Source organism: Oncorhynchus gorbuscha, linkage group LG25 (genome assembly GCF_021184085.1).
Source record: "Oncorhynchus gorbuscha isolate QuinsamMale2020 ecotype Even-year linkage group LG25, OgorEven_v1.0, whole genome shotgun sequence".
Lineage (NCBI taxonomy): Eukaryota > Metazoa > Chordata > Actinopteri > Salmoniformes > Salmonidae > Oncorhynchus > Oncorhynchus gorbuscha.
The window spans coordinates 51,447,657-51,471,383 of NC_060197.1; the positions used below are offsets into that span (position 1 = coordinate 51,447,657).

The following is a 23,727-nucleotide window of genomic DNA, read 5'->3' on the forward strand; positions in this document are numbered from 1 at the left end:
GGTGAACGGAAAATCAAAAAGAAATAGTCTCACTGTGGTTACCAGATACTGTGAGAGTTAAAGGTAGTGTCTCAAATTTGATACTGGGAAGATGACTACCATCTAAGGCAAACATGGGCGTAGGCCTGTCTAACGGTCTGAAAGGAATGTTATGTTTCCGAACCCATGCTTCGTCCATGAAACAACCCTCAGCCCCAGAGTCAATCAAAGCACTGCATGTAGCACCCGAACCGGTCCAGCGTAGATGGACCGACATAGTAGTACAAGATCTAGATGAAGGGACCTGAGTAGTAGCGCTCACCAGTAGCCCTCCGCTTACTGATGGGCTCTGGCCTCTTACTGGACATGAATTAACAAAATGTCCAGCAACTCCGCAATAGAGGCACAGGCGGTTGGTGATCCTCCGTTCCCTCTCCTTATTCGAGATGCGAATCCCTCCCAGCTGCATGGGCTCAGTCTCAAAGCCAGAGAAGGGAGATGGTTGCGATGCGGAGCAGGGAAACACCGTTGATGCGAGCTCTCTTCCACGAGCCCGGTGACGAAGATCTACCCGTCGTTCTATGCGGATGGCGAGAGCAATCAAAGAATCCACATCTGATGGAACCTCCCGGGAGAGAATCTCATCCTTAACCACTGCGTGGAGTCCCTCCAGAAAACGAGCGAGCAGCGCCGGCTCGTTCCACTCACTAGAGGCAGCAAGAGTGCGAAACTCAATGGAATAATCCGTTATGGACCGTTCACCTTGGCATAAGGAAGCCAGGGCCCTAGAAGCCTCCCCACCAAAAACTGAACGGTCAAAAACCCGAATCATCTCCTCTTTAAAGTTCTGGAATTTGTTAGAGCAATCAGCCCTTGCCTCCCAGATAGCTGTGCCCCATTCTCGAGCCCGGCCAGTAAGGAGTGAAATGACGTAAGCAACCCGAGCTCTCTCTAGAGTATGTGTTGGGTTGGAGAGAGAACACAATCTCACACTGCGTGAGAAAGGAGCGGCACTCAGTGGGCTGCCCGGAGTAGCAACGTGGGTTATTAACCCTAGGTTCTGGAGGCTCGGCAGGCCAGGAAGTAACAGGTGGCACGAGACGTAGACTCTGGAACTGTCCAGAGAGGTCGGAAACCTGAGCAGCCAGGTTCTCCACGGCATGGCGAGCAGCAGACAATTCCTGCTCGTGTCTGCCGAGCATGGCTCCTTGGATCTCGACGGCAGTGTAACGAGCGTCTGAAGTCGCTGGGTCCATTCCTTGGTCGGTTCCTTCTGTCATGCAGGTGAAAGAGGACCCAAAAGCGACTTAACAGAAACAGAGTTTATTTAAGTCCAAAACGGAATAACAGAAATCCTCTAGACTTGTAGAGGGGAAACAACTGGAGAAGCGGCCACAGACTGCAGGTCGCTTCGGGTAGGCGCAGGCCGTAGTCGACAGAGACACCTGCTCACACGCAGCATCTGATGAAGGCAAAAAAACACGACAGGACAGGGCGAAACGCAATCACAGCATGGTGAATACAATACAAGGAACCGACGGGACAGGAACGGAACACAAAGGAATAAATAGGGACTCTAATCAGGGGAAAGGATCGGGAACAGGTGTGGGGAGACTAAATGATGATTAGGGGAATAGGAACAGCTGGGAGCAGGAACGGAACGATAGAGAGAAGAGAGAGCGAGAGAGTGAGAGAGGGAGGGGGAGAGAGAGGGATAGAAGGAGGGAAAGAACCAAATAAGACCAGCAGAGGGAAACGAATAGCATGGGGAGCACAGGGACAAGACATGATAATAAATGACAAACATGACACAATTAGCCTTTTAAAATTATAAACTTGGATTAACTAACACCACGTGCCATTGGAACACAGGAGTGATGGTTGCTGATAAAAAAAATCTGCCATTTCCAGTTACAATAGACATTTACAACATTAACAATGTCTACACTGTATTTCTGATCAATTTGATGTTATTTTAATGGACAAATAGTGTTTTGTCTGCTTATATGCCCCCTTTAATTATCCTAAGGTTCTGACTTGGTGTACAGGGAGAGTACTGTAAGAACGGCCCATGTTCTGAATTCCGTCACTGTACATTTTCAAAAGTGCTAAACAAATACAGTGCAAAAGTATTCATTTTTTCCCACATTTTGTTACATCTGTGTGGTGACTTAATTAAAGAAGAGTAAAGCCCCTACATCTTGCTGAATTTATCTGAACTAACATACAGTGCCTTGCGAAAGAATTCGGCCCCCTTGAACTTTGCACACCCAATTTTTCAGTTTTTGATTTGTTAAAAAAGTTTGAAATATCCAATAAATGTCATTCCACTTCATGATTGTGTCCCACTTGTTGTTGATTCTTCACAAAAAAAATACAGTTTTATATCTTTATGTTTGAAGCCTGAAATGTGGCAAAAGGTCGCAAAGTTCAAGGGGGCCGAATACTTTCGCAAGACACTGTAGATCTGAATTTCGGTTGGTGTCCATTTTGAAAGTGCTGAACGAAGTCCTACCTCGTCGTTTTCTTGAACTTACTTATTCTTAGAGCTAAGTGTTAGAATCTAAATCAAATCAAATCAAATGTATTTATATAGCCCTTCGTACATCAGCTGATATCTCAAAGTGCTGTACAGAAACCCAGCCTAAAACCCCAAACAGCAAGCAATGCAGGTGTAGAAGCACGGTGGCTAGGAAAAACTCCCTAGAAAGGCCAAAACCTAAGAAGAAACCGAGAGAGGTACCAGGCTATGTGGGGTGGCCAGTCCTCTTCTGGCTGTGCCGGGTGGAGATTATAACAGAACATGGCCAAGATGTTCAAATGTTCATAAATGACCAGCATGGTCAAATAATAATAAGGCAGAACAGTTGAAACTGGAGCAGCAGCACGGTCAGGTGGACTGGGGACAGCAAGGAGTCATCATGTCAGGTAGTCCTGGGGCATGGTCCTAGGGCTCAATTCCTCCGAGAGAGAGAAAGAAAGAGAGAATTAGAGAGAGCATATGTGGGGTGGGCAGTCCTCTTCTGGCTGTGCCGGGTGGAGATTATAACAGAACATGGCCAAGGTGTTAAAATGTTCATAAATGACCAGCATGGTCGAATAATAAAAAGGCAGAACAATAAATAAACAGAGTAAAACTCATGGATGAATAGTACATCTCAAACCAAGTTTATTCACCCACTGGGTCACACAGCTGCGTAAGATAAAATACATGCTTACACAAGCACATATATATATGTATACCTCATATGCTGTGTCTCCTCCTTGCAGATCTAGACAGCCAAAACATCTCTGTTTGCAAGACTTTAGTGACTCCTGTTCTTTCTCACTTCATTGACCTGTGACCTCAGCCACAATTCCTCACCCCTCCCCAACTCACGGTTACCTGAGATTTAACAATGTTCTGACATAATGTTATGTTTTCTGCATTCTTCTCTCTCCCTCAGTAACATGACTAAAAATATTTCACATTTCAAGTTTGTAATGTCGTCCACTCGGCCAAAAACGAAGTCTGCAAGAGTAGACATTAGCCTACGCCCTCTCCTGATTCACTCTGTGGTGAATCAAATTAATTGGTTGCTGATTTAAAAAATCTGCCATTTCCAGCTACAATTGTCATTTACAACATTAACAATGTCTACACTGTATTTCTGATCAATTTGATGTTATTTTAATGGGCAAATAAAAGTGCTTTTCTTTCAAAGACAAGGACATTTCTAAGTGACCCCAAACGTTTGAACGGTAGTGTATGTATACTGTAGTTAAGAAAGTAATACTAAGTGTATGTTGTGTAGTAAGCTGTTAGTAGCACACATAATTTCACCTACTGTTATGACTTGGTGGTGCACATGTAGCCTATAACGTGTTTTAGAGAAATGTCATCATCGAATATTGTAAACTTTTTTTTGTCTGCTTATATGCTGAAAGACACACAGAATTACAGTTGACTAAATTTACAAAACGACATTACTGTGGAGTAAAAACACCAAGCCTAAACTTTATCTGTACAGCGACTCACATAGAAGGTGTGAAATAAACATAGGCCCTGAGAGTTTAGTGGCCTCTTCAATGGCCCTGAGAGTTTAATGGACTTTCCAATGGCCCTGAGAGTTTAGTGGCCTTTCCAATGGCCCTGAGAGTTTAGTGGCCTCTCCAATGGCCCTGAGAGTTTAATGGACTTTCCAATGGCCCTGAGAGTTTAGTGGCCTCTTCAATGGCCCTGAGAGTTTAGTGGCCTCTCCAATGGCCCTGAGAGTTTAGTGGCCTCTCCAATGGCCCTGAGAGTTTAGTGGCCTCTCCAATGGCCCTGAGAGTTTAGTGGCCTCTCCAAAGGTACAAGGATGAAACTTCGAACAGCAAACAGCAAACTAATATGAAACATAGACAATAACTACTTTGGAATGATATAACATTGAAATTACTTGTTACATAGGCCAATGTAAACTAAATCCAAAGCACAAAGGCAGACAACTTATAAAAAATAAATACACATAGTAAATGATCTATATAAAGTCATGAAAATAATTTACTTACAGATTTAAAAGTGGATCCAATCCTTCATGAGAAGCTTTTACGTCAGTATAGTTATTGATAGTTGCTGCCTTTTTAGTTAAGGTGCCATAGTAGCCAATCCCCTGTGTAATGGATGGTACTTAATGAATATGATGTCAGTTCGGTTGTCATCTGAGACATTCTCGTCAATGATAAGATGATATAAACTCTACAGTGGAAAGTCTACACATCTGAGTTATCGGATTCACATGGAATTGTTGTTCAATTTAAATGTTTGAATATGATATTTTTCGTGATGGGATGAAATGTGATTTTAGCTTCTAAAATGTGAGATTTGGGTTTCCATAAGATAGGGTCCTGCTCAATCAGTGGCCCGCCCCTGTGAAGGGACATGGGCTATAAAACTTTTCAAACACGCCCTCCTCTCCCTTCTTAAAAAGCCCTTGACAACAATATAACCTCCTGTTCCGAGGATGTGGGGACGACGGTCCGATGTCAGAATGGTTCAGATAATAACTACAGAACGAAGCCAACATCAGCGTGAGCTTTGGGTGCGAATTATATGAACTTTGAACTCTTATTCACTACAGAAGTGATACCTCCTAGCAGTTGAGTTAGCAACAGCAGCTGCAAATGAGGGTTAGGAAGGAACAGACAGAGTATCCCATCTATCAGACAACGACATTACTACAACGTATCCAATCGACCACCAGAGACATTCTTCAAAGGACAAAGGACTCGGTTTGGCAACACGGCCTTCCATCTACCACCAACCTACTGAAGCGCAGCTCAGAGTATGTATTTATTGCATTTTCCTTTTCCAAATGGGCGGTAATTTAGAATGCATAAGATACTGTATTTACGATAGCACAGCTTCGCCCTTTGTTCCTCAGTATTCCCACTCTTTCACTCAACCCAGCCCCTTTTCTTTTGTGTAACCAGCTGTCATATCTGTTCCGCCCGCTAGGGACGTTTTCCTTTATGACGTCATTTGTAATCAAGTTATGATTTAATTATGTGTATGTGTAATTCTGTGTGATTAGTTAGGTTCAACACCATAGTACCCTCAAAGCTCATCATCAAGCTAAGAATCCTGGGACGAAATACCTCCCTCTGCAACTGGATCTTGGACTTCCTGACAGGCCGCCCCCAGGTGGTGAGGGTAGGTAACAACACCTCCCTCTGCAACTGGATCCTGGACTTCCTGACAGGCCACCCCCAGGTGTCGAGGGTAGGTAGCAACACATCTGCCACGCTGATCCTCAACACGGGGGCCCCTCAGGGGTGCGTGCTCAGTCCCCTCCTGTACTCCCTGTTCACCCACAACTGCATGGCCAGGCACGACTCCAACACCATCATTAAGTTTGCTGACGACACAACAGTGGTAGGCCTGATCACCGGGTCAGAGACCTGGTTGGGTGGTGCCAGAATAACAACCTATCCCTCAACGTAACCAAGACTAAGGAGATGATTGTGGACTACAGGAAAAGGAGCACCGAGCCCGCCCCCATTCTCATTGACGGGGCTGTAGTGGAGCACGTTGAGAGCTTCAAATTCCTTGGTGTCCACATCAACAACAAACTGTGAAGAATGCACGACAAAGCCTATTCCCCCTCAGGAAACTAAAACGATTTGGCATGGGTCCGTAGATCCTCAAAATTTTCTACAGCTGCAACATCGAGAGCATCCTGACTAGTTTACATTTACATTTTACATTTAAGTCATTTAGCAGACGCTCTTATCCAGAGCGACTTACAAATTAGTGCATTCACCTTATGACATCCAAGTTGCCTCACTGCCTGGTACGGCAATTGCCCAGTGTCTGACCGAAAGGCAGAGGGTAGTGCGAACGGCCCAGTACATCATTGGGTCTAAGCTGCCTGCCATCCAGGACCGCGGTGTCAGAGGAAGGCCCTAAAAATTGTCAAAGACCCCAGCCACCCCAGTCATAGACTGTTCTCTCTACTACAAGGGGTACCGGAGTGCCAAGTCTAGGACAAAAAGGCTTCTCAACAGCTTTTACCCTCAAGCCATAAGACTCCTGAACAGGTAACCAATGGCTACCCAGACTATTTGCATTGTGTTCCCCCCCAACCCTTCTACTGTTACTCTCTGTTTATCATATATGCATAGTCACTTTAACCAGACCTACATGTACATACTACCTCAATCAGCCTAACTAACAGGTGTCTGTATAGAGCCTCGCTACTCTTTTTTCAAATGTCTTTCTACTGTTGTTTTATTTCTTTACTTACCTACACACACACACACACGCACACACACACACACACACACACACACACACACACACACACACACACACACACACACACACACACACACACACACACACACACACACACACACACACACACACACACACACACACACACACACACACACACACACACACACACACACACACACACACCTTTTTTCTCTGCACTATTGGTTAGAGCCTGTAAGGTTCAGCATTTCACTGTAAGGTCTACTACACCTGTTGTATTCAGCATTTCACTGTAAGGTCTACTACACCTGTTGTATTCAGCATTTCACTGTGAGTTCTACTACACCTGTTGTATTCAGCATTTCACTGTGAGTTCTACTACACCTGTTGTATTCGGCGCACGTGACAAATACACTTTGAATTGATTTGATTTGAAGCATGTCCAACTGATCGAGCGTTCCACTGCTACTCAATGCATTGTCAATAAGCGCTAATTTATTCACAAGTGCATTACAATGGATTAGAAATATACTGTAATGTTCCATACGGACAAAAAAAAAGCTTATTGAAGCTGATTAAACAGCATGATCATTACACAGGAGCACCTTGTGCTGGGGACAACAAAAGGACACTTTAAAATTGTTGCAGTTGTCACAACATAATGCCACAGATGTCTCCAATATTGAGAGAGTGTGCAATTGGCTGACTGCAGGAATGTCCAGCAGAACTATAACCGGAGACTTGAATGTTCATCTCTCTACCATAAGCCGCCTCAAATGTCGTCTTAGAGAATTTGGCAGTACGTCCAACAGGCCTCACATCCCGCAGACCATGTGTAACTACGCCAGCCCAGGACCTCCACCTCGTCTGAGACCAGCCACCCTGGGCAGCCAAGTAGCCTCTATGCTAATGTTTTAGCATAATAAAGTCTATTTCTAAAAAATAACCTGCAACCAGATTATTTCATAATAACGACGTCTTTCTCGTTATAACGTGATAACGAAATAATACTAAAATAGACTTCACTCATTATTATTATATTATTATTATATTATTATTATATTATTATACTCATTGTGAAGTGTTTGAATTCTGTCAGTAAGGGGAATTCTAGAACCAGAACTATCAGGGAGTTGTTCTATTGGTGGAGCTGTGACACTCTCAATGTGGAGGAGGAGGGGTGGGAACTACTCTGAAACCATGGTGCTCCTGGTAGGTTGTGTTCCTCCTAAGAACATGGAGGCTATCAAAACACACACTGCGTTAAATGCAGAGTGTATGTGAGAGCCATGTCCTTGTATCTATCTGGTCTCTAGTAGCTATACAGGCTGTCTGTTTATTCAATGACTGTCTATTCCCCGGCTGACTGAGGTCTTGACGTCTCCTCACATCTCCTCTCCTCACCTCTCTTCTCTTCTTGTTTCCTCTCTTCTCTCCTCTTCTCTTCTCTTCTCTTCTCGTCTCCTCACCTCTCCTCTCCTCTCTTCTTGTTTCCTCTCCTCTCCTCACCTCTCGTCTCCTCTCCTCACCTCTCTTCTCTTCTTGTTTCCTCTCTTCTCTTCTCTTCTCTTCTCTTCTCTTCTCTTCTCTTCTCGTCTCCTCACCTCTCCTCTCTTCTCTTCTCTTCTCTTCTCGTCTCCTCACCTCTCCTCTCCTCACATCTCTTCTCTTCTTGTTTCCTCTCCTCTCCTCTCGTCTCCTCTCCTCACCTCTCTTCTCGTCTCGTCTCCTCTCCCTCTTCTTTTTTTCTCCCTCTCCTGTCATCTCCTCTTCTCTCTCCCTAGGGACACACACACTCTCTGTCTCTCCTCTTGTCTCCCCCTAGAGAGACACACACACTCTGTCTCTCCTCTTCTCTCCCCCTAGGGACACACACAGTCTCTGTCTCTCCTCTTCTCTCCCCCTAGGGAGACACACACTCTCTCTCTCCTCTTCTCTCCCCCTAGGGACACACACACTCTCTCCTCTTCTCTCCCCCTAGGGACACACACACTCTCTCCTCTTCTCTCCCCCTAGGGACACACACACTCTCTCCTCGTCTCTCCCCCTAGGGACACACACACACTCTCTCTCCTCTTCTCTCCCCCTAGGGACACACACTCTGTCTCTCTCTCCTCTTCTCTCTCTCCTCTTCTCTCCCCCTAGGGACACACACTCTCCCCCTCCTTTTCTCTCCCCATAGGGACACACACTCTCTCTCCCTCCCTCTCCTCTCCTCTCCTCTCGTCTCCTCTCCTCTCCTCTCCTCTCCTCTCCTCTCCTCTCCTCTCCTCTCCTCTCCTAGACCTGATAAATCACCACTAATAACTCTCTCCTCTCCTCTCCTCTCCTCTCCTCTCCTCTCCTCTCCTCTCCTCTCCTCTCCTCTCCTCTCCTCTCCTCTCCTCTCCTCTCCTCTCCTCTCCTCTCCTCTCCTCTCCTCTCATCTCATCTCCTCTCCTCTCCTCTCCTCTCCTCTCCTCTCCTCTCCTCTCCTCTCCTCTCCTCTCCTCTCCTCTCCTCTCCTCTCCTCTCCTCTCCTCTCCTCTCCTCTCCCCCTAGGGCAGTGCTTCCCTCTCACCACTTCCATCTGTTATGGTTGTTGTCTTTCCTCCACTGTTGCTGTGGTTCCAAGGAGACAGAGAGAGGCTAACTAGGTTTGCTTTGCTTAGCTGGGCAACCTTGACTGACTGGTGGGTTAGGGATACACAAGGCTGGTATACTGATAACGAGAGATAGAGAGAGAGAGAGAGAGAGAGAGAGAGAGAGAGAGAGAGAGAGAGAGAGAGAGAGAGAGAGAGAGAGAGAGAGAGAGAGAGAGAGAGAGATGAACTGAAAGACCCACTTGATTCTCCAATGACATTAAATTAACTACAGCACAAAATACAGACCCTCCAACCCAAATTCCAACTGGCTATACTAAAACTCTTTAACATCATCCTCAGCTCTGGCATCTTCCCCAATATTTGGAACTGATGACTGATTCACCCAGTCCACAAAAATAGAGACAAATTTGACCCCAACAACTACCGTGGGACATGCGTCAACTGCAACCGTGGGAATTCAGGGCCACAGGTAACTTCCTGTGAATGATCTGAGAGACAAGGCAAGAAGGGCCTTCTATGCCATCAAAAGGAACATCAAATTTGACATACCAATTAGGATCTGACAAAAAAATACTTGAATCAGTCATAGAGCCCATTGCCCTTTATGGTTGTGATCACCAACCAAGACTTCACAAAATCAAATTGAGACTCTGCCCAAAATTCTGCAAAAATATCCTCCGTGTACAACATAAAACACCAAATAATGCAGAGCAGAATCCATAACTAATTATCAACATGCATTGCAATTCCCAAACCTTCCATAACAAACATGCATGGCTCTCAAGAGAAGACAGGCTATGTGCTCACTGCCCACAAAATGAGGTGGAAACTGAGCTGCACTTCCTAACCTCCTGCCCAATGTATGACCATATTAGAGAGACATATTTCCCTCAGATTACACAGATCCACAAAGAATTCCAAAACAAACCCAATTTTGATAAACTCACATATCTACACGGGGGAAAGTCAAGTGGATTGTGGGAGATAAACATAACCAGAACAGGGTGGTGCAGCGTGACCTTCATTGCCTAGTTAAATAAAAAAAATAAACCACATCCCTGACCCGTAACCCCTCAAGGCTCAGTGACGTCGCCTGGCTAAGAGGGTGGAGGGGGCGGAGGGATGGAAGGACACAGAGAGAGAGAGAGAGAGAGAGAGAGAGAGAGAGAGAGAGAGAGAGAGAGAGAGAGAGAGAGAGAGAGAGAGAGAGAGAGAGAGAGAGAGAGAGAGAGAGAGAGAGAGAGAGAGAGAGAGAGAGAGAGAATCCCTTCTAGGTCCAGGATTCAGATAGCTAGTCAGTTGTACCAGAACAGTCAATTAGTCAGTTCCTTCGGGATTGCTGCTCTCTCACATTCATATTTACACAGGAACAAAGATCAAACTACGAAGGAACAAAAGGACATTTGGAACCTCCAGCTCCATCACTCTGTGGCTACATGATGGCATCCGGAGGACTAGTGGTGTCTGTTCTATCAGTCTGTCCTACCACTCTGTTGCTGTGGGTCCTAGCTGGAGCTACGGCCTGTCTCCTGCTCAAAGGGGTGATGAGGTTGGGAGGGGGAGACTCTCACCCCCCTAGTTACCCCCCATTACCCTGCCTCCCCTCCCTCCCTCTCCTGGGGAGTCTCCTGAGTCTGATGGGAGACCAGCCCCCTCATCTGCGTTTCACAGAGCTGGGACACAGGTAGGATGATGTAGTTCTGTCTCCTGGTGTCAGACAGAACCTACTGTCTGTTCTGTCTCCTGGTGTCAGAACCTACTGTCTGTTCTGTCTCCTGGTGTCAGAACCTACTGTCTGTTCTGTCACCTGGTGTCAGACAGAAACTACTATCTGTTCTGTCTCCTGGTGTCAGAACCTACTGTCTGTTCTGTCTCCTGGTGTCAGACAGAATCTACTGTCTGTTCTGTCTCCTGGTGTCAGACAGAAACTACTATCTGTTCTGTCTCCTGGTGTCAGACAGAACCTACTGTCTGTTCTGTCTCCTGGTGTCAGACAGAACCTACTGTCTGTTCTGTCTTCTGGTGTCAGAACCTACTGTCTGTTCTGTCTCCTGGTGTCAGAACCTACTGTCTGTTCTGTCTCCTGGTGTCAGAACCTACTGTCTGTTCTGTCACCTGGTGTCAGACAGAAACTACTATCTGTTCTGTCTCCTGGTGTCAGAACCTACTGTCTGTTCTGTCTCCTGGTGTCAGACAGAAACTACTGTCTGTTCTGTCTCCTGGTGTCAGAACCTACTGTCTGTTCTGTCTCCTGGTGTCAGAACCTACTGTCTGTTCTGTCTCCTGGTGTCAGAACCTACTGTCTGTTCTGTCTCCTGGTGTCAGAACCTACTGTCTGTTCTGTCTCCTGGTGTCAGAACCTACTGTCTGTTCTGTCTTCTGGTGTCAGAATCTACTGTCTGTTCTGTCTCCTGGTGTCAGAACCTACTGTCTGTTCTGTCTCCTGGTGTCAGAACCTACTGCCTGTTCTGTCTCCTGGTGTCAGACTGTCTGTTCTGTCTCCTGGTGTCAGAACCTACTGTCTGTTCTGTCTCCTGGTGTCAGACAGAACCTACTGTCTGTTCTGTCTCCTGGTGTCAGAACCTACTGTCTGTTCTGTCTCCTGGTGTCAGACAGAACCTACTGTCTGTTCTGTCTCCTGGTGTCAGAACCTACTGTCTGTTCTGTCTCCTGGTGTCAGAACCTACTGTCTGTTCTGTCACCTGGTGTCAGACAGAAACTACTATCTGTTCTGTCTCCTGGTGTCAGAACCTACTGTCTGTTCTGTCTCCTGGTGTCAGACAGAAACTACTATCTGTTCTGTCTCCTGGTGTCAGAATCTACTGTCTGTTCTGTCTCCTGGTGTCAGAACCTACTGTCTGTTCTGTCTCCTGGTGTCAGAACCTACTGTCTGTTCTGTCTCCTGGTGTCAGAACCTACTGTCTGTTCTGTCTCCTGGTGTCAGAACCTACTGCCTGTTCTGTCTCCTGGTGTCAGAACCTACTGCCTGTTCTGTCTCCTGGTGTCAGACAGAACCTACTGTCTGTTCTGTCTCCTGGTGTCAGAACCTACTGTCTGTTCTGTCTCCTGGTGTCAGACAGAACCTACTGTCTGTTCTGTCTCCTGGTGTCAGAACCTACTGTCTGTTCTGTCTCCTGGTGTCAGAACCTACTGTCTGTTCTGTCACCTGGTGTCAGACAGAAACTACTATCTGTTCTGTCTCCTGGTGTCAGAACCTACTGTCTGTTCTGTCTCCTGGTGTCAGACAGAAACTACTATCTGTTCTGTCTCCTGGTGTCAGAACCTACTGTCTGTTCTGTCTCCTGGTGTCAGAACCTACTGTCTGTTCTGTCTCCTGGTGTCAGAACCTACTGTCTGTTCTGTCTCCTGGTGTCAGAACCTACTGCCTGTTCTGTCTCCTGGTGTCAGAACCTACTGTCTGTTCTGTCTCCTGGTGTCAGAACCTACTGTCTGTTCTGTCTCCTGGTGTCAGACAGAACCTACTGTCTGTTCTGTCTCCTGGTGTCAGAACCTACTGTCTGTTCTGTCTCCTGGTGTCAGAACCTACTGCCTGTTCTGTCTCCTGGTGTCAGAACCTACTGTCTGTTCTGTCTCCTGGTGTCAGAACCTACTGTCTGTTCTGTCTCCTGGTGTCAGACAGAACCTACTGTCTGTTCTGTCTCCTGGTGTCAGAACCTACTGTCTGTTCTGTCTCCTGGTGTCAGACAGAACCTACTGTCTGTTATGTCTCCTGGTGTCAGAACCTACTGTCTGTTCTGTCTCCTGGTGTCAGACAGAACCTACTGTCTGTTCTGTCTCCTGGTGTCAGAACCTACTGTCTGTTCTGTCTCCTGGTGTCAGAACCTACTGTCTGTTCTGTCTCCTGGTGTCAGAACCTACTGTCTGTTCTGTCTCCTGGTGTCAGAACCTACTGTCTGTTCTGTCTCCTGGTGTCAGAACCTACTGTCTGTTCTGTCTCCTGGTGTCAGACAGAACCTACTGTCTGTTCTGTCTCCTGGTGTCAGAACCTACTGTCTGTTCTGTCTCCTGGTGTCAGAACCTACTGTCTGTTCTGTCTCCTGGTGTCAGACAGAACCTACTGTCTGTTCTGTCTCCTGGTGTCAGAACCTACTGCCTGTTCTGTCTCTCAGTATGCCTCTACTTTAGTTGTAGAAGTTGGTTAACAAAGTGACTAAATGACCTCATTTAGCATAACTGTGTGTGTGTGTGTGTGTGTGTGTGTGTGTGTGTGTGTGTGTGTGTGTGTGTGTGTGTGTGTGTGTGTGTGTGTGTGTGTGTGTGTGTGTGTGTGTGTGTGTGTGTGTGTGTGTGTGTGTGTGTGTGTGTGTGTGTGTGTGTGTGTGTGTGTGTAAGGTATGGCCCACTGTATGCCCTGTACCTGGGCCCTCATTACACAGTGGTCGTAAACACCTACCAGCATGCCAGAGAGGTGCTACTGCAGAGAGGGAAGGACTTCGCTGGGAGACCCAAGATGGTGAACCACAACCCAGAGGCAGATCATATAGTCTGAGTTGTATTACTGCTGAATTTAAAGGACAGGATATTAGCTGTTTCAGGCTTTCCTCAAATCAAACATATAGCATCCCTCTGTCTGCCCAGACCAAACATACAGCATCTCTCTGTCTGCCCAGACCAGACATACAGCATCCCTATGTCTGCCCAGACCAGACATACAGCATCCCTCTGTCTGCCCAGACCAGACATACAGCATCCCTCTGTCTGCCCAGACCAGACATACAGCATCCCTCTGTCTGCCCAGACCAAACATACAGCATCTCTCTGTCTGCCCAGACCAGACATACAGCATCCCTCTGTCTGCCCAGACCAGACATACAGCATCCCTCTGTCTGCCCAGACCAGACATACAGCATCTCTCTGTCTGCCCACACCAGACATACAGCATCCCTCTGTCTGCCCAGACATACAGCATCCTTCTGTCTGCCCAGACCAGACATACAGCATGCCTCTGTCTGCCCAGACCAGACATACAGCATCCCTCTTTCTGCCCAGACCAGACATACAGCATCCCTCTGTCTGCCCAGACCAGAGGACATAGCGTTCTCTGACTCCTCTCCTCTCCTCTCCTCTCTTCCTCCCCAAGTGACTACAGAGTTGTTGACCTGGGGGTGGGGGGGAGGACATAGCGTTCTCTGACTACTCTCCCTCCCTCTCCACTCCCTCTCCCCCCTCTCCTCTCCCTCCCTCTCATCTCCTCTCCTCTCCCTCTCCTCTCCTCTCCTCTCCTCTAATCTCCTCTCCCTCCTCCCCAGTTGACTACAGAGTTGTTGACCCGGGGGGGTAAGGACATAGCGTTCTCTGACTACTCTCCTCTATGGAAGACCCACCGCAGACTAGTACACAACTCCTTTACCCTGTTCGGAGAGGGGACCACCAAACTACAGAGCATCGGTGAGGCCAAGGTGTGTGTGTATGCACGCATGTGTGTGTGTTCAAATACTGTATCTGTTTGTCTTCTACATTTGTGTGTGTGTGTGTGTGTGTGTGTGTGTGTGTGTGTGTGTGTGTGTGTGTGTGTGTGTGTGTGTGTGTGTGTGTGTGTGTGTGTGTGTGTGTGTGTGTGTGTGTGTGTGTGTGTGTGTGTGTGTGTGTGTGTGTGTGTGTGTGTGTGTCCAGTACTAGAGGCAGTGGAGGCGCTGTGCTGTGACCTCCAGGCCAGCAGGGGGCAGGCTATTGACCCTGATCCTCCTCTGATGAGAGCTGTCACCAATGTGGTACTTATTGTTATTGATATCTATGTGTTGGCTGTAAGCACTGTAGTGGGTTTTTAGCTGCCCCTCTTAGTCAGGTCTCCCTATTGGCCAGGTCTCCCTATTGGCCAGGTCTCCCTCTTAGTCAGGTCTCCCTCTTAGCCAGGTCTCCCTCCTAGTCAGGTCTCCCTCCTAGTCAGGTCTCCCTCCTAGTCAGGTCTCCCTCTTAGTCAGGTCTCCCTCTTAGCCAGGTCTCCCTCTTGGCCAGGTCTCCCTCTTAGCCAGGTCTCCCTCTTAGCCAGGTCTCCCTCTTGGCCAGGTCTCCCTCTTAGCCAGGTCTCCCTCGTAGTCAGGTCTCCCTCTTAGCCAGGTCTCCCTCTTAGCCAGGTCTCCCTCTTGGCCAGGTCTCCCTCTTAGCCAGGTCTCCCTCCTAGTCAGGTCTCCCTACTAGTCAGGTCTCCCTCCTAGTCAGGTCTCCCTCTTGGCCAGGTCTCCCTCTTGGCCAGGTCTCCCTCTTAGCCAGGTCTCCCTCTTAGCCATGTCTCCCTCTTAGCCAGGTCTCCCTCTTGGCCAGGTCTCCCTCTTAGCCAGGTCTCCCCCCTAGTCAGGTCTCCCTCTTGGCCAGGTCTCCCTCTTAGCCAGGTCTCCCTCTTGGCCATGTCTCCCACTTAGCCAGGTCTCCCTCTTGGCCAGGTCTCCCTCTTAGCCAGGTCTCCCTCCTAGTCAGGTCTCCCTCTTGGCCAGGTCTCCCTCTTAGCCAGGTCTCCCTCTTGGCCAGGTCTCCCTCTTAGCCAGGTCTCCCTCTTAGCCATGTCTCCCTCTTAGCCAGGTCTCCCTCTTGGCCAGGTCTCCCTCTTAGCCAGGTCTCCCTCCTAGCCAGGTCTCCCTCCTAGTCAGGTCTCCCTCTTGGCCAGGTCTCCCTCTTGGCCAGGTCTCCCTCTTGGCCAGGTCTCCCTCTTAGCCAGGTCTCCCTCTTAGCCAGGTCTCCCTCTTGGCCAGGTCTCCCTCTTAGCCAGGTCTCCCTACTAGTCAGGTCTCCCTACTAGTCAGGTCTCCCTCCTAGTCAGGTCTCCCTCTTAGCCAGGTCTCCCTCTTAGCCAGGTCTCCCTATTGGCCAGGTCTCCCTCTTAGTCAGGTCTCCCTATTCGCCAGGTCTCCCTACTAGTCAGGTCTCCCTCTTAGCCAGGTCTCCCTCCTAGTCAGGTCTCCCTCCTGGTCAGGTCTCCCTCCTAGTCAGGTCTCCCTCTTAGTCAGGTCTCCCTCCTAGTCAGGTCTCCCTCTTAGTCAGGTCTCTCTCTTGGCCAGGTCCTCCTAGTCAGGTCTCCCTACTAGTCAGGTCTCCCTCCTAGTCAGGTCTCCCTCCTAGTCAGGTCTCCCTCCTAGTCAGGTCTCCCTCTTAGCCTGGTCTCCCTCTTGGCCAGGTCTCCCTCCTAGTCAGGTCTCCCTACTAGTCAGGTCTCCCTCCTAGTCAGGTCTCCCTCCTAGTCAGGTCTCCCTCTTAGTCAGGTCTCCCTCTTAGCCTGGTCTCCCTCTTGGCCAGGTCTCCCTCCTAGTCAGGTCTCCCTACTAGTCAGGTCTCCCTCTTAGTCAGGTCTCCCTCTTAGTCAGGTCTCCCTCTTAGTCAGGTCTCCCTCTTAGTCAGGTCTCCCTCCTAGTCAGGTCTCCCTCCTAGTCAGGTCTCCCTACTAGTCAGGTCTCCCTCCTAGTCAGGTCTCCCTCTTAGTCAGGTCTCCCTCCTAGTCAGGTCTCCCTCCTAGTCAGGTCTCCCTACTAGTCAGGTCTCCCTCTTAGTCAGGTCTCCCTCTTAGTCAGGTCTCCCTCTTAGTCAGGTCTCCCTCCTAGTCAGGTCTCCCTCCTAGTCAGGTCTCCCTACTAGTCAGGTCTCCCTCCTAGTCAGGTCTTTTTCTTGGCCAGGTCTTTCTCTTGGCCAGGTCTTTCTCTTGGCCAGGTCTTTCTCTTGGCCAGATCTAGCTCTTGGCCAGGTCTTTCTCTTAGCCAGGTCTCCCTCTTGGCCAGGTCTCCCTCTTGGACAGGTCTCCCTCGTGGCCAGGTCTCCCTCTTATCCTGGTCTCCCTCTTGGCCAGGTCTCCCTTTTGGCCAGGTCTCCCTATTGGCCTGGTCTCCCTCTTGGCCAGGTCTTTCTCCTGGCCAGGTCTCCCTCCTAGTCAGGTCTCCCTCTTGGCCAGGTCTCCCTCTTGGCCAGGTCTCCCTCTTGGCCAGGTCTCCCTCTTAGCCAGGTCTCCCTCTTGGCCAGGTCTCCCTCTTGGCCAGGTCTCCCTCTTGGCCAGGTCTCCCTCTTAGCCATGTCTCCCTCTTAGCCAGGTCTCCCTCTTGGCCAGGTCTCCCTCTTGGCCAGGTCTCCCTCTTAGCCAGGTCTCCCCCCTAGTCAGGTCTCCCTCTTGGCCAGGTCTCCCTCTTAGCCAGGTCTCCCTCTTGGCCATGTCTCCCTCTTGGCCAGGTCTCCCTCTTAGCCAGGTCTCACTCCTAGTCAGGTCTCCCTCTTGGCCAGGTCTCCCTCTTAGCCAGGTCTCCCTCTTGGCCAGGTCTCCCTCTTGGCCAGGTCTCCCTCCTAGTCAGGTCTCCCTCTTAGTCAGGTCTCCCTCTTAGTCAGGTCTCCCTCTTAGTCAGGTCTCCCTCCTAGTCAGGTCTCCCTACTAGTCAGGTCTCCCTCCTAGTCAGGTCTTTTTCTTGGCCAGGTCTTTCTCTTGGCCAGGTCTTTCTCTTGGCCAGGTCTTTCTCTTGGCCAGGTCTTTCTCTTGGCCAGATCTAGCTCTTGGCCAGGTCTTTCTCTTAGCCAGGTCTCCCTCTTGGCCAGGTCTCCCTCTTGGACAGGTCTCCCTCGTGGCCAGGTCTCCCTCTTATCCTGGTCTCCCTCTTGGCCAGGTCTCCCTTTTGGCCAGGTCTCCCTATTGGCCAGGTCTCCCTCTTGGCCAGGTCTTTCTCCTGGCCAGGTCTCCCTCCTGGTCAGGTCTCCCTCTTGGCCAGGTCTCCCTCTTGGCCAGGTCTCCCTCTTGGCCAGGTCTCCCTCTTGGCCAGGTCTCCCTCTTGGCCAGGTCTCCCTCTTAGCCAGGTCTCCCTCTTAGCCATGTCTCCCTCTTAGCCAGGTCTCCCTCTTGGCCAGGTCTCCCTCTTAGCCAGGTCTCCCCCCTAGTCAGGTCTCCCTCTTGGCCAGGTCTCCCTCTTAGCCAGGTCTCCCTCTTGGCCATGTCTCCCTCTTGGCCAGGTCTCCCTCTTAGCCAGGTCTCCCTCCTAGTCAGGTCTCCCTCTTGGCCAGGTCTCCCTCTTGGCCAGGTCTCCCTCTTGGCCAGGTCTCCCTCTTAGCCAGGTCTCCCTCTTAGCCATGTCTCCCTCTTAGCCAGGTCTCCCTCTTGGCCAGGTCTCCCTCTTAGCCAGGTCTCCCTCCTAGTCAGGTCTCCCTCTTGGCCAGGTCTCCCTCTTGGCCAGGTCTCCCTTGGCCAGGTCTCCCTCTTGGCCAGGTCTCCCTCTAGGCCAGGTCTCCCTCTTGGCCAGGTCTCCCTCTTAGCCAGGTCTCCCTCTTAGCCAGGTCTCCCTCTTAGCCAGGTCTCCCTCTTGGCCAGGTCTCCCTCTTGGCCAGGTCTCCCTCTTAGCCAGGTCTCCCTCCTAGTCAGGTCTCCCTCTTAGCCAGGTCTCCCTCCTAGTCAGGTCTCCCTCTTAGCCAGGTCTCCCTCCTAGTCAGGTCTCCCTCTTAGCCAGGTCTCCCTCTTGGCCAGGTCTCCCTCTTAGCCAGGTCTCCCTCTTAGCCAGGTCTCCCTCTTAGCCAGGTCTCCCTCTTGGCCAGGTCTCCCTCTTAGCCAGGTCTCCCTACTAGTCAGGTCTCCCTACTAGTCAGGTCTCCCTCCTAGTCAGGTCTCCCTCTTAGCCAGGTCTCCCTCTTGGCCAGGTCTCCCTATTGGCCAGGTCTCCCTCTTAGTCAGGTCTCCCTATTCGCCAGGTCTCCCTACTAGTCAGGTCTCCCTCTTAGCCAGGTCTCCCTCCTAGTCAGGTCTCCCTCCTAGTCAGGTCTCCCTCATAGTCAGGTCTCCCTCTTAGTCAGGTCTCCCTCCTAGTCAGGTCTCCCTCTTAGTCAGGTCTCTCTCTTGGCCAGGTCTCCCTCCTAGTCAGGTCTCCCTACTAGTCAGGTCTCCCTCCTAGTCAGGTCTCCCTCCTAGTCAGGTCTCCCTCCTAGTCAGGTCTCCCTCTTAGCCAGGTCTCCCTCTTGGCCAGGTCTCCCTCCTAGTCAGGTCTCCCTACTAGTCAGGTCTCCCTCCTAGTCAGGTCTCCCTCTTAGTCAGGTCTCTCTCTTGGCCAGGTCTCCCTCCTAGTCAGGTCTCCCTACTAGTCAGGTCTCCCTCCTAGTCAGGTCTCCCTCCTAGTCAGGTCTCCCTCTTAGTCAGGTCTCCCTCTTAGCCTGGTCTCCCTCTTGGCCAGGTCTCCCTCCTAGTCAGGTCTCCCTACTAGTCAGGTCTCCCTCCTAGTCAGGTCTCCCTCTTAGTCAGGTCTCCCTCTTAGTCAGGTCTCCCTCCTAGTCAGGTCTCCCTCCTAGTCAGGTCTTTTTCTTGGCCAGGTCTTTCTCTTGGCCAGGTCTTTCTCTTGGCCAGGTCTTTCTCTTGGCCAGATCTAGCTCTTGGCCAGGTCTTTCTCTTAGCCAGGTCTCCCTCTTGGCCAGGTCTCCCTCTTGGACAGGTCTCCCTCGTGGCCAGGTCTCCCTCTTATCCTGGTCTCCCTCTTGGCCAGGTCTCCCTTTTGGCCAGGTCTCCCTATTGGCCAGGTCTCCCTCTTGGCCAGGTCTTTCTCCTGGCCAGGTCTCCCTCTTGGCCAGGTCTCCCTCTTGGCCAGATCTCCCTCTTGGCAAGGTCTTTCTCTTGGCCAGGTCTCCCTCCTAGTCAGGTCTCCCTACTAGTCAGGTCTCCCTACTAGTCAGGTCTCCCTCCTAGTCAGGTCTCCCTCCTAGTCAGGTCTCCCTACTAGTCAGTTCTCCCTCTTAGTCAGGTCTCCCTCTTAGTCAGGTCTCCCTCTTAGTCAGGTCTCCCTCTTAGTCAGGTCTCCCTCCTAGTCAGGTCTCCCTCCTAGTCAGGTCTCCCTCTTAGTCAGGTCTCCCTCTTAGTCAGGTCTCCCTCCTAGTCAGGTCTCCCTCCTAGTCAGGTCTCCCTCTTAGTCAGGTCTCCCTCTTAGTCAGGTCTCCCTCTTAGTCAGGTCTCCCTACTAGTCAGTTCTCCCTCTTAGTCAGGTCTCCCTCTTAGTCAGGTCTCCCTCTTAGTCAGGTCTCCCTCCTAGTCAGGTCTCCCTCCTAGTCAGGTCTCCCTCTTAGTCAGGTCTCCCTCTTAGTCAGGTCTCATACATTTACATTTACATTTAAGTCATTTAGCAGACGCTCTTATCCAGAGCGACTTACAAATTGGTGCATTCACCTTATGACATCCAGTGGAACAGCCACTTTACAATAGTGCATCTAAATATTTTAAGGGGGGGAGTGGGGGTGAGAAGGATTACTTTATCCTATCCTAGGTATTCCTTAAAGAGGTGGGGTTTCAGGTGTCTCCGGAAGGTGGTGATTGACTCCGCTGTCCTGGCGTCGTGAGGGAGTTTGTTCCACCATTGGGGAGCCAGAGCAGCGAACAGTTTTGACTGGGCTGAGCGGGAACTGTACTTCCTCAGTGGTAGGGAGGCGAGCAGGCCAGAGGTGGAGGTCTCCCTCTTAGTCAGGTCTCCCTCCTAGTCAGGTCTCCCTCCTAGTCAGGTCTCCCTCTTAGTCAGGTTTCCCTCTTAGTCAGGTCTCCCTCTTAGCCAGGTCTCCCTTTTAGCCAGGTCTCCATCATAGTCAGGTCTATCTCTTGGCCAGGTCTTTTTCTTGGCCAGGTCTTTCTCTTGGCCAGGTCTTTCTCTTGGCCAGATCCCCCTCTTGGCCAGGTCTTTCTCTTGGCCAGGTCTCCCTCTTGGCCAGGTCTCCCTATTGGCCAAGTCTGTCTCTTGGCCTGGTCTCCCTCTTGGCCGGGTCTTTCTCTTGGCCAGGTCCCCCTCTTGGCCAGGTCTCCCTCTTGGCCAGGTCTCTCTCTTGGCCAGGTCTTTCTCTTGGCCAGGTCTTTCTCTTGGCCAGGTCTTTCTCTTGGCCAGGTCTCCCTCTTGGCCAGGTCTCCCTCTTGGCCAGGTCTCCCTCTTGGCCAGGTCTCCCTCTTGGCCAGGTCTCCCTCTTGGCCAGGTCTCCCTTGTAACAGAGGTCTTCTGACTTGCTGGATATTAAAAGTCTAAGTATATCACCACCATATGAATAAACATGTCTGACCTTTGATCCTTGATCTTTAGGTGTGTACCCTGGTGTTCAGCTCCACCTACCAACCTGGTGACCCTGAGCTGACCACTGTGATGGAATACAATGACGGTATCGTCCAGACCATCGCTAGAGGAGGGCTAGTTGACATCTTCCCCTGGCTACGGGTAGGAGACTCACACACAACTGATACCAATAGGTGAACAGGTTGTTGAGACGTACAGCGCTGTGGAAAAGTATTTGCCCCCTTCCTGATTTCTGATTTTTTTTGCACTTTTGTCAACATCATCAAACAAATTTAAATATTACACAAAGATAACCCAAGAAAACACAAAATCCAGTTTTTAAGTGATGATTTTATTTATTAAAGGAAAAAAAGCTATCCGAACCATCATGGCCCAATGTGACAAAGTAATTGCCACCTAAACCTAATAACTGGTTGTGCCACCCTCAGCAGCAACAACTGCAAGCAAGCGTTTGCGTTAACTGGCACTGAGTCTTTCACATCGGTGTGGAGGAATTTTGGCCCACTCTTCTTTGCAGAATTGTTTTAATTCAGCCACATTGGAGGGATTTTTAGTATGAACCGTTCTTAAGGTCACAGCATCTCAATCGGATTCAAGTCTGGACTTTGACTAGGCCACTCCAAAACCTTTTTTTTTAAACCATTTAGAGGTGGACTTGTTGGTGTGTTTTGGATCTTGTCCTGCTGCAGAACCCAAGTGCGTTTCAGCTTGAGGTCATGAACTGATGGCCGGACATTCTCCTTCAGGGTTTCTTGGTAGAGAGCAAAACTCATGGTTCCACCAATCACAGCAAGTCATCCAGGTCCTGAAGCAGCAAAGCAGCCCCAGACCATCACACTACCACCATATTGGACTGTTAGTATGATGTTCTTTATCTGAAATGCTGTGTTACTTTTTACGCCAGATGTAACGGGACGCACACCTTCCAAAAAGTTCAACATTTGTCTCATCAGTAAACAGAATATTTTCCCGAAAGTCTTGGGGATCATCAAGATGTTTTTTTTCCAAAAGTGAGACGAGCCTTTATGTTCTTTTTGGTCAGCAGTGGTTTTCACCTTGGAACTCTGCCATGGATGCCATTGTTGCCCAGTCTCTTTCTTAGGGTTGAGTCATGGACACTGAACTTAACTGAGGCAAGTAAGGCCTGCAGTTCTTTAGATGTTGTTGTGGGTTCTTTTGTGACCTCTTGGATGAGTCGTCGTTGTGCTCTTGAGGTAATGTTGGTGGGCCGACCTCTCCTGGGAAGGTTCACCACTGTTCCAAATGTTCTCCATTTGTGGATAATGTCTCTCACCGTGGTTCGCTGGAGTACCAAAGCTTTAGAAACGGCTTTGTAACCCTTTCCAGACTGATAGATTACTTTACTTTGTTTCTCATCTGTTCCTGAATTTCTTTGGATCACGGCATGATGTCTTGCTTTTTGAGATCTTTTGGCCTACTTCACTTTGTCAGACAGGTTCTCTTTAAGTGATTTCTTGATTCAATAGGTCTGGCAGTCATCAGGCCTGGCAGTAATCAGGTCTGGGTGTAATCAGGTCTGTCAGTAATCAGGTCTGGCAGTCATCAGGCCTGGCAGTAATCAGGTCTGGGTGTAATCAGGTCTGTCAGTAATCAGGTCTGTCAGTAATCAGGTCTGTCAGTAATCAGGTCTGTCAGTAATCAGGTCTGTCAGTAATCAGGTCTGTCAGTAATCAGGTCTGTCAGTAATCAGGCCTGGCAGTCATCAGGTCTGTCAGTAATCAGGTCTGGGTGTAATCAGGTCTGTCAGTAATCAGGTCTGTCAGTAATCAGGTCTGTCAGTAATCAGGTCTGTCAGTAATCAGGTCTGTCAGTAATCAGGTCTGTCAGTAATCAGGCCTGGCAGTCATCAGGTCTGTCAGTAATCAGACCTGGCAGTAATCAGGTCTGGGTGTAATCAGACCTGGCAGTAATCAGGCCTGGCAGTAATCAGGCCTGGCAGTAATCAGACCTGGCAGTAATCAGGCCTGGCAGTAATCAGACCTGGCAGTAATCAGGTCTGGGTGTAATCAGACCTGGCAGTAATCAGGTCTGGGTGTAATCAGGCTTGGGTGTAATCAGGTCTGGGTGTAATCAGGCCTGGGTGTAATCAGGTCTGGGTGTAATCAGGTCTGGGTGTAATCAGGTCTGGGTGTAATCAGGTCTGGGTGTAATCAGGTCTGGGTGTGGCTAGTGAAATTGAACTCAGCTTTCCAAAAATGTTTATTAACCACAGTAAATTCATGATTTAACAAGGGAATTACTTTGTGACATAGGGCCATGAAGGTTCGGATAGCTTTCTCCCTTATTAAATAAAATGATCACTTAAAAACTTCATTTTGTGTTTACTTGGGTTATCCTTGTGTAATATTTAAATGTGTTTGATGATCTGAAAGTGTGACAAATGTGCAGAAAAATCAGAAATCAG

At 49.4% G+C, this 23,727-nt stretch overlaps 1 protein-coding gene across 1 annotated transcript in view; it reads left to right on the plus strand.

The window, feature by feature from the left end:
* The first annotated feature begins 10,590 nt into the window (after window positions 1–10,590).
* The window catches only part of LOC124013898 (steroid 17-alpha-hydroxylase/17,20 lyase), a 53,583-nt gene continuing 40,446 nt past the window's right edge, over window positions 10,591–23,727 (plus strand). The window contains exons 1-5 of the mRNA XM_046328449.1: window positions 10,591–10,987; window positions 13,657–13,777; window positions 14,574–14,712; window positions 14,938–15,035; window positions 21,312–21,443. Coding sequence (XP_046184405.1) covers window positions 10,740–10,987; window positions 13,657–13,777; window positions 14,574–14,712; window positions 14,938–15,035; window positions 21,312–21,443 — 738 coding nt within the window. The 5' untranslated portion in view covers window positions 10,591–10,739. The remainder of the gene's footprint in view (window positions 10,988–13,656; window positions 13,778–14,573; window positions 14,713–14,937; window positions 15,036–21,311; window positions 21,444–23,727) is intronic.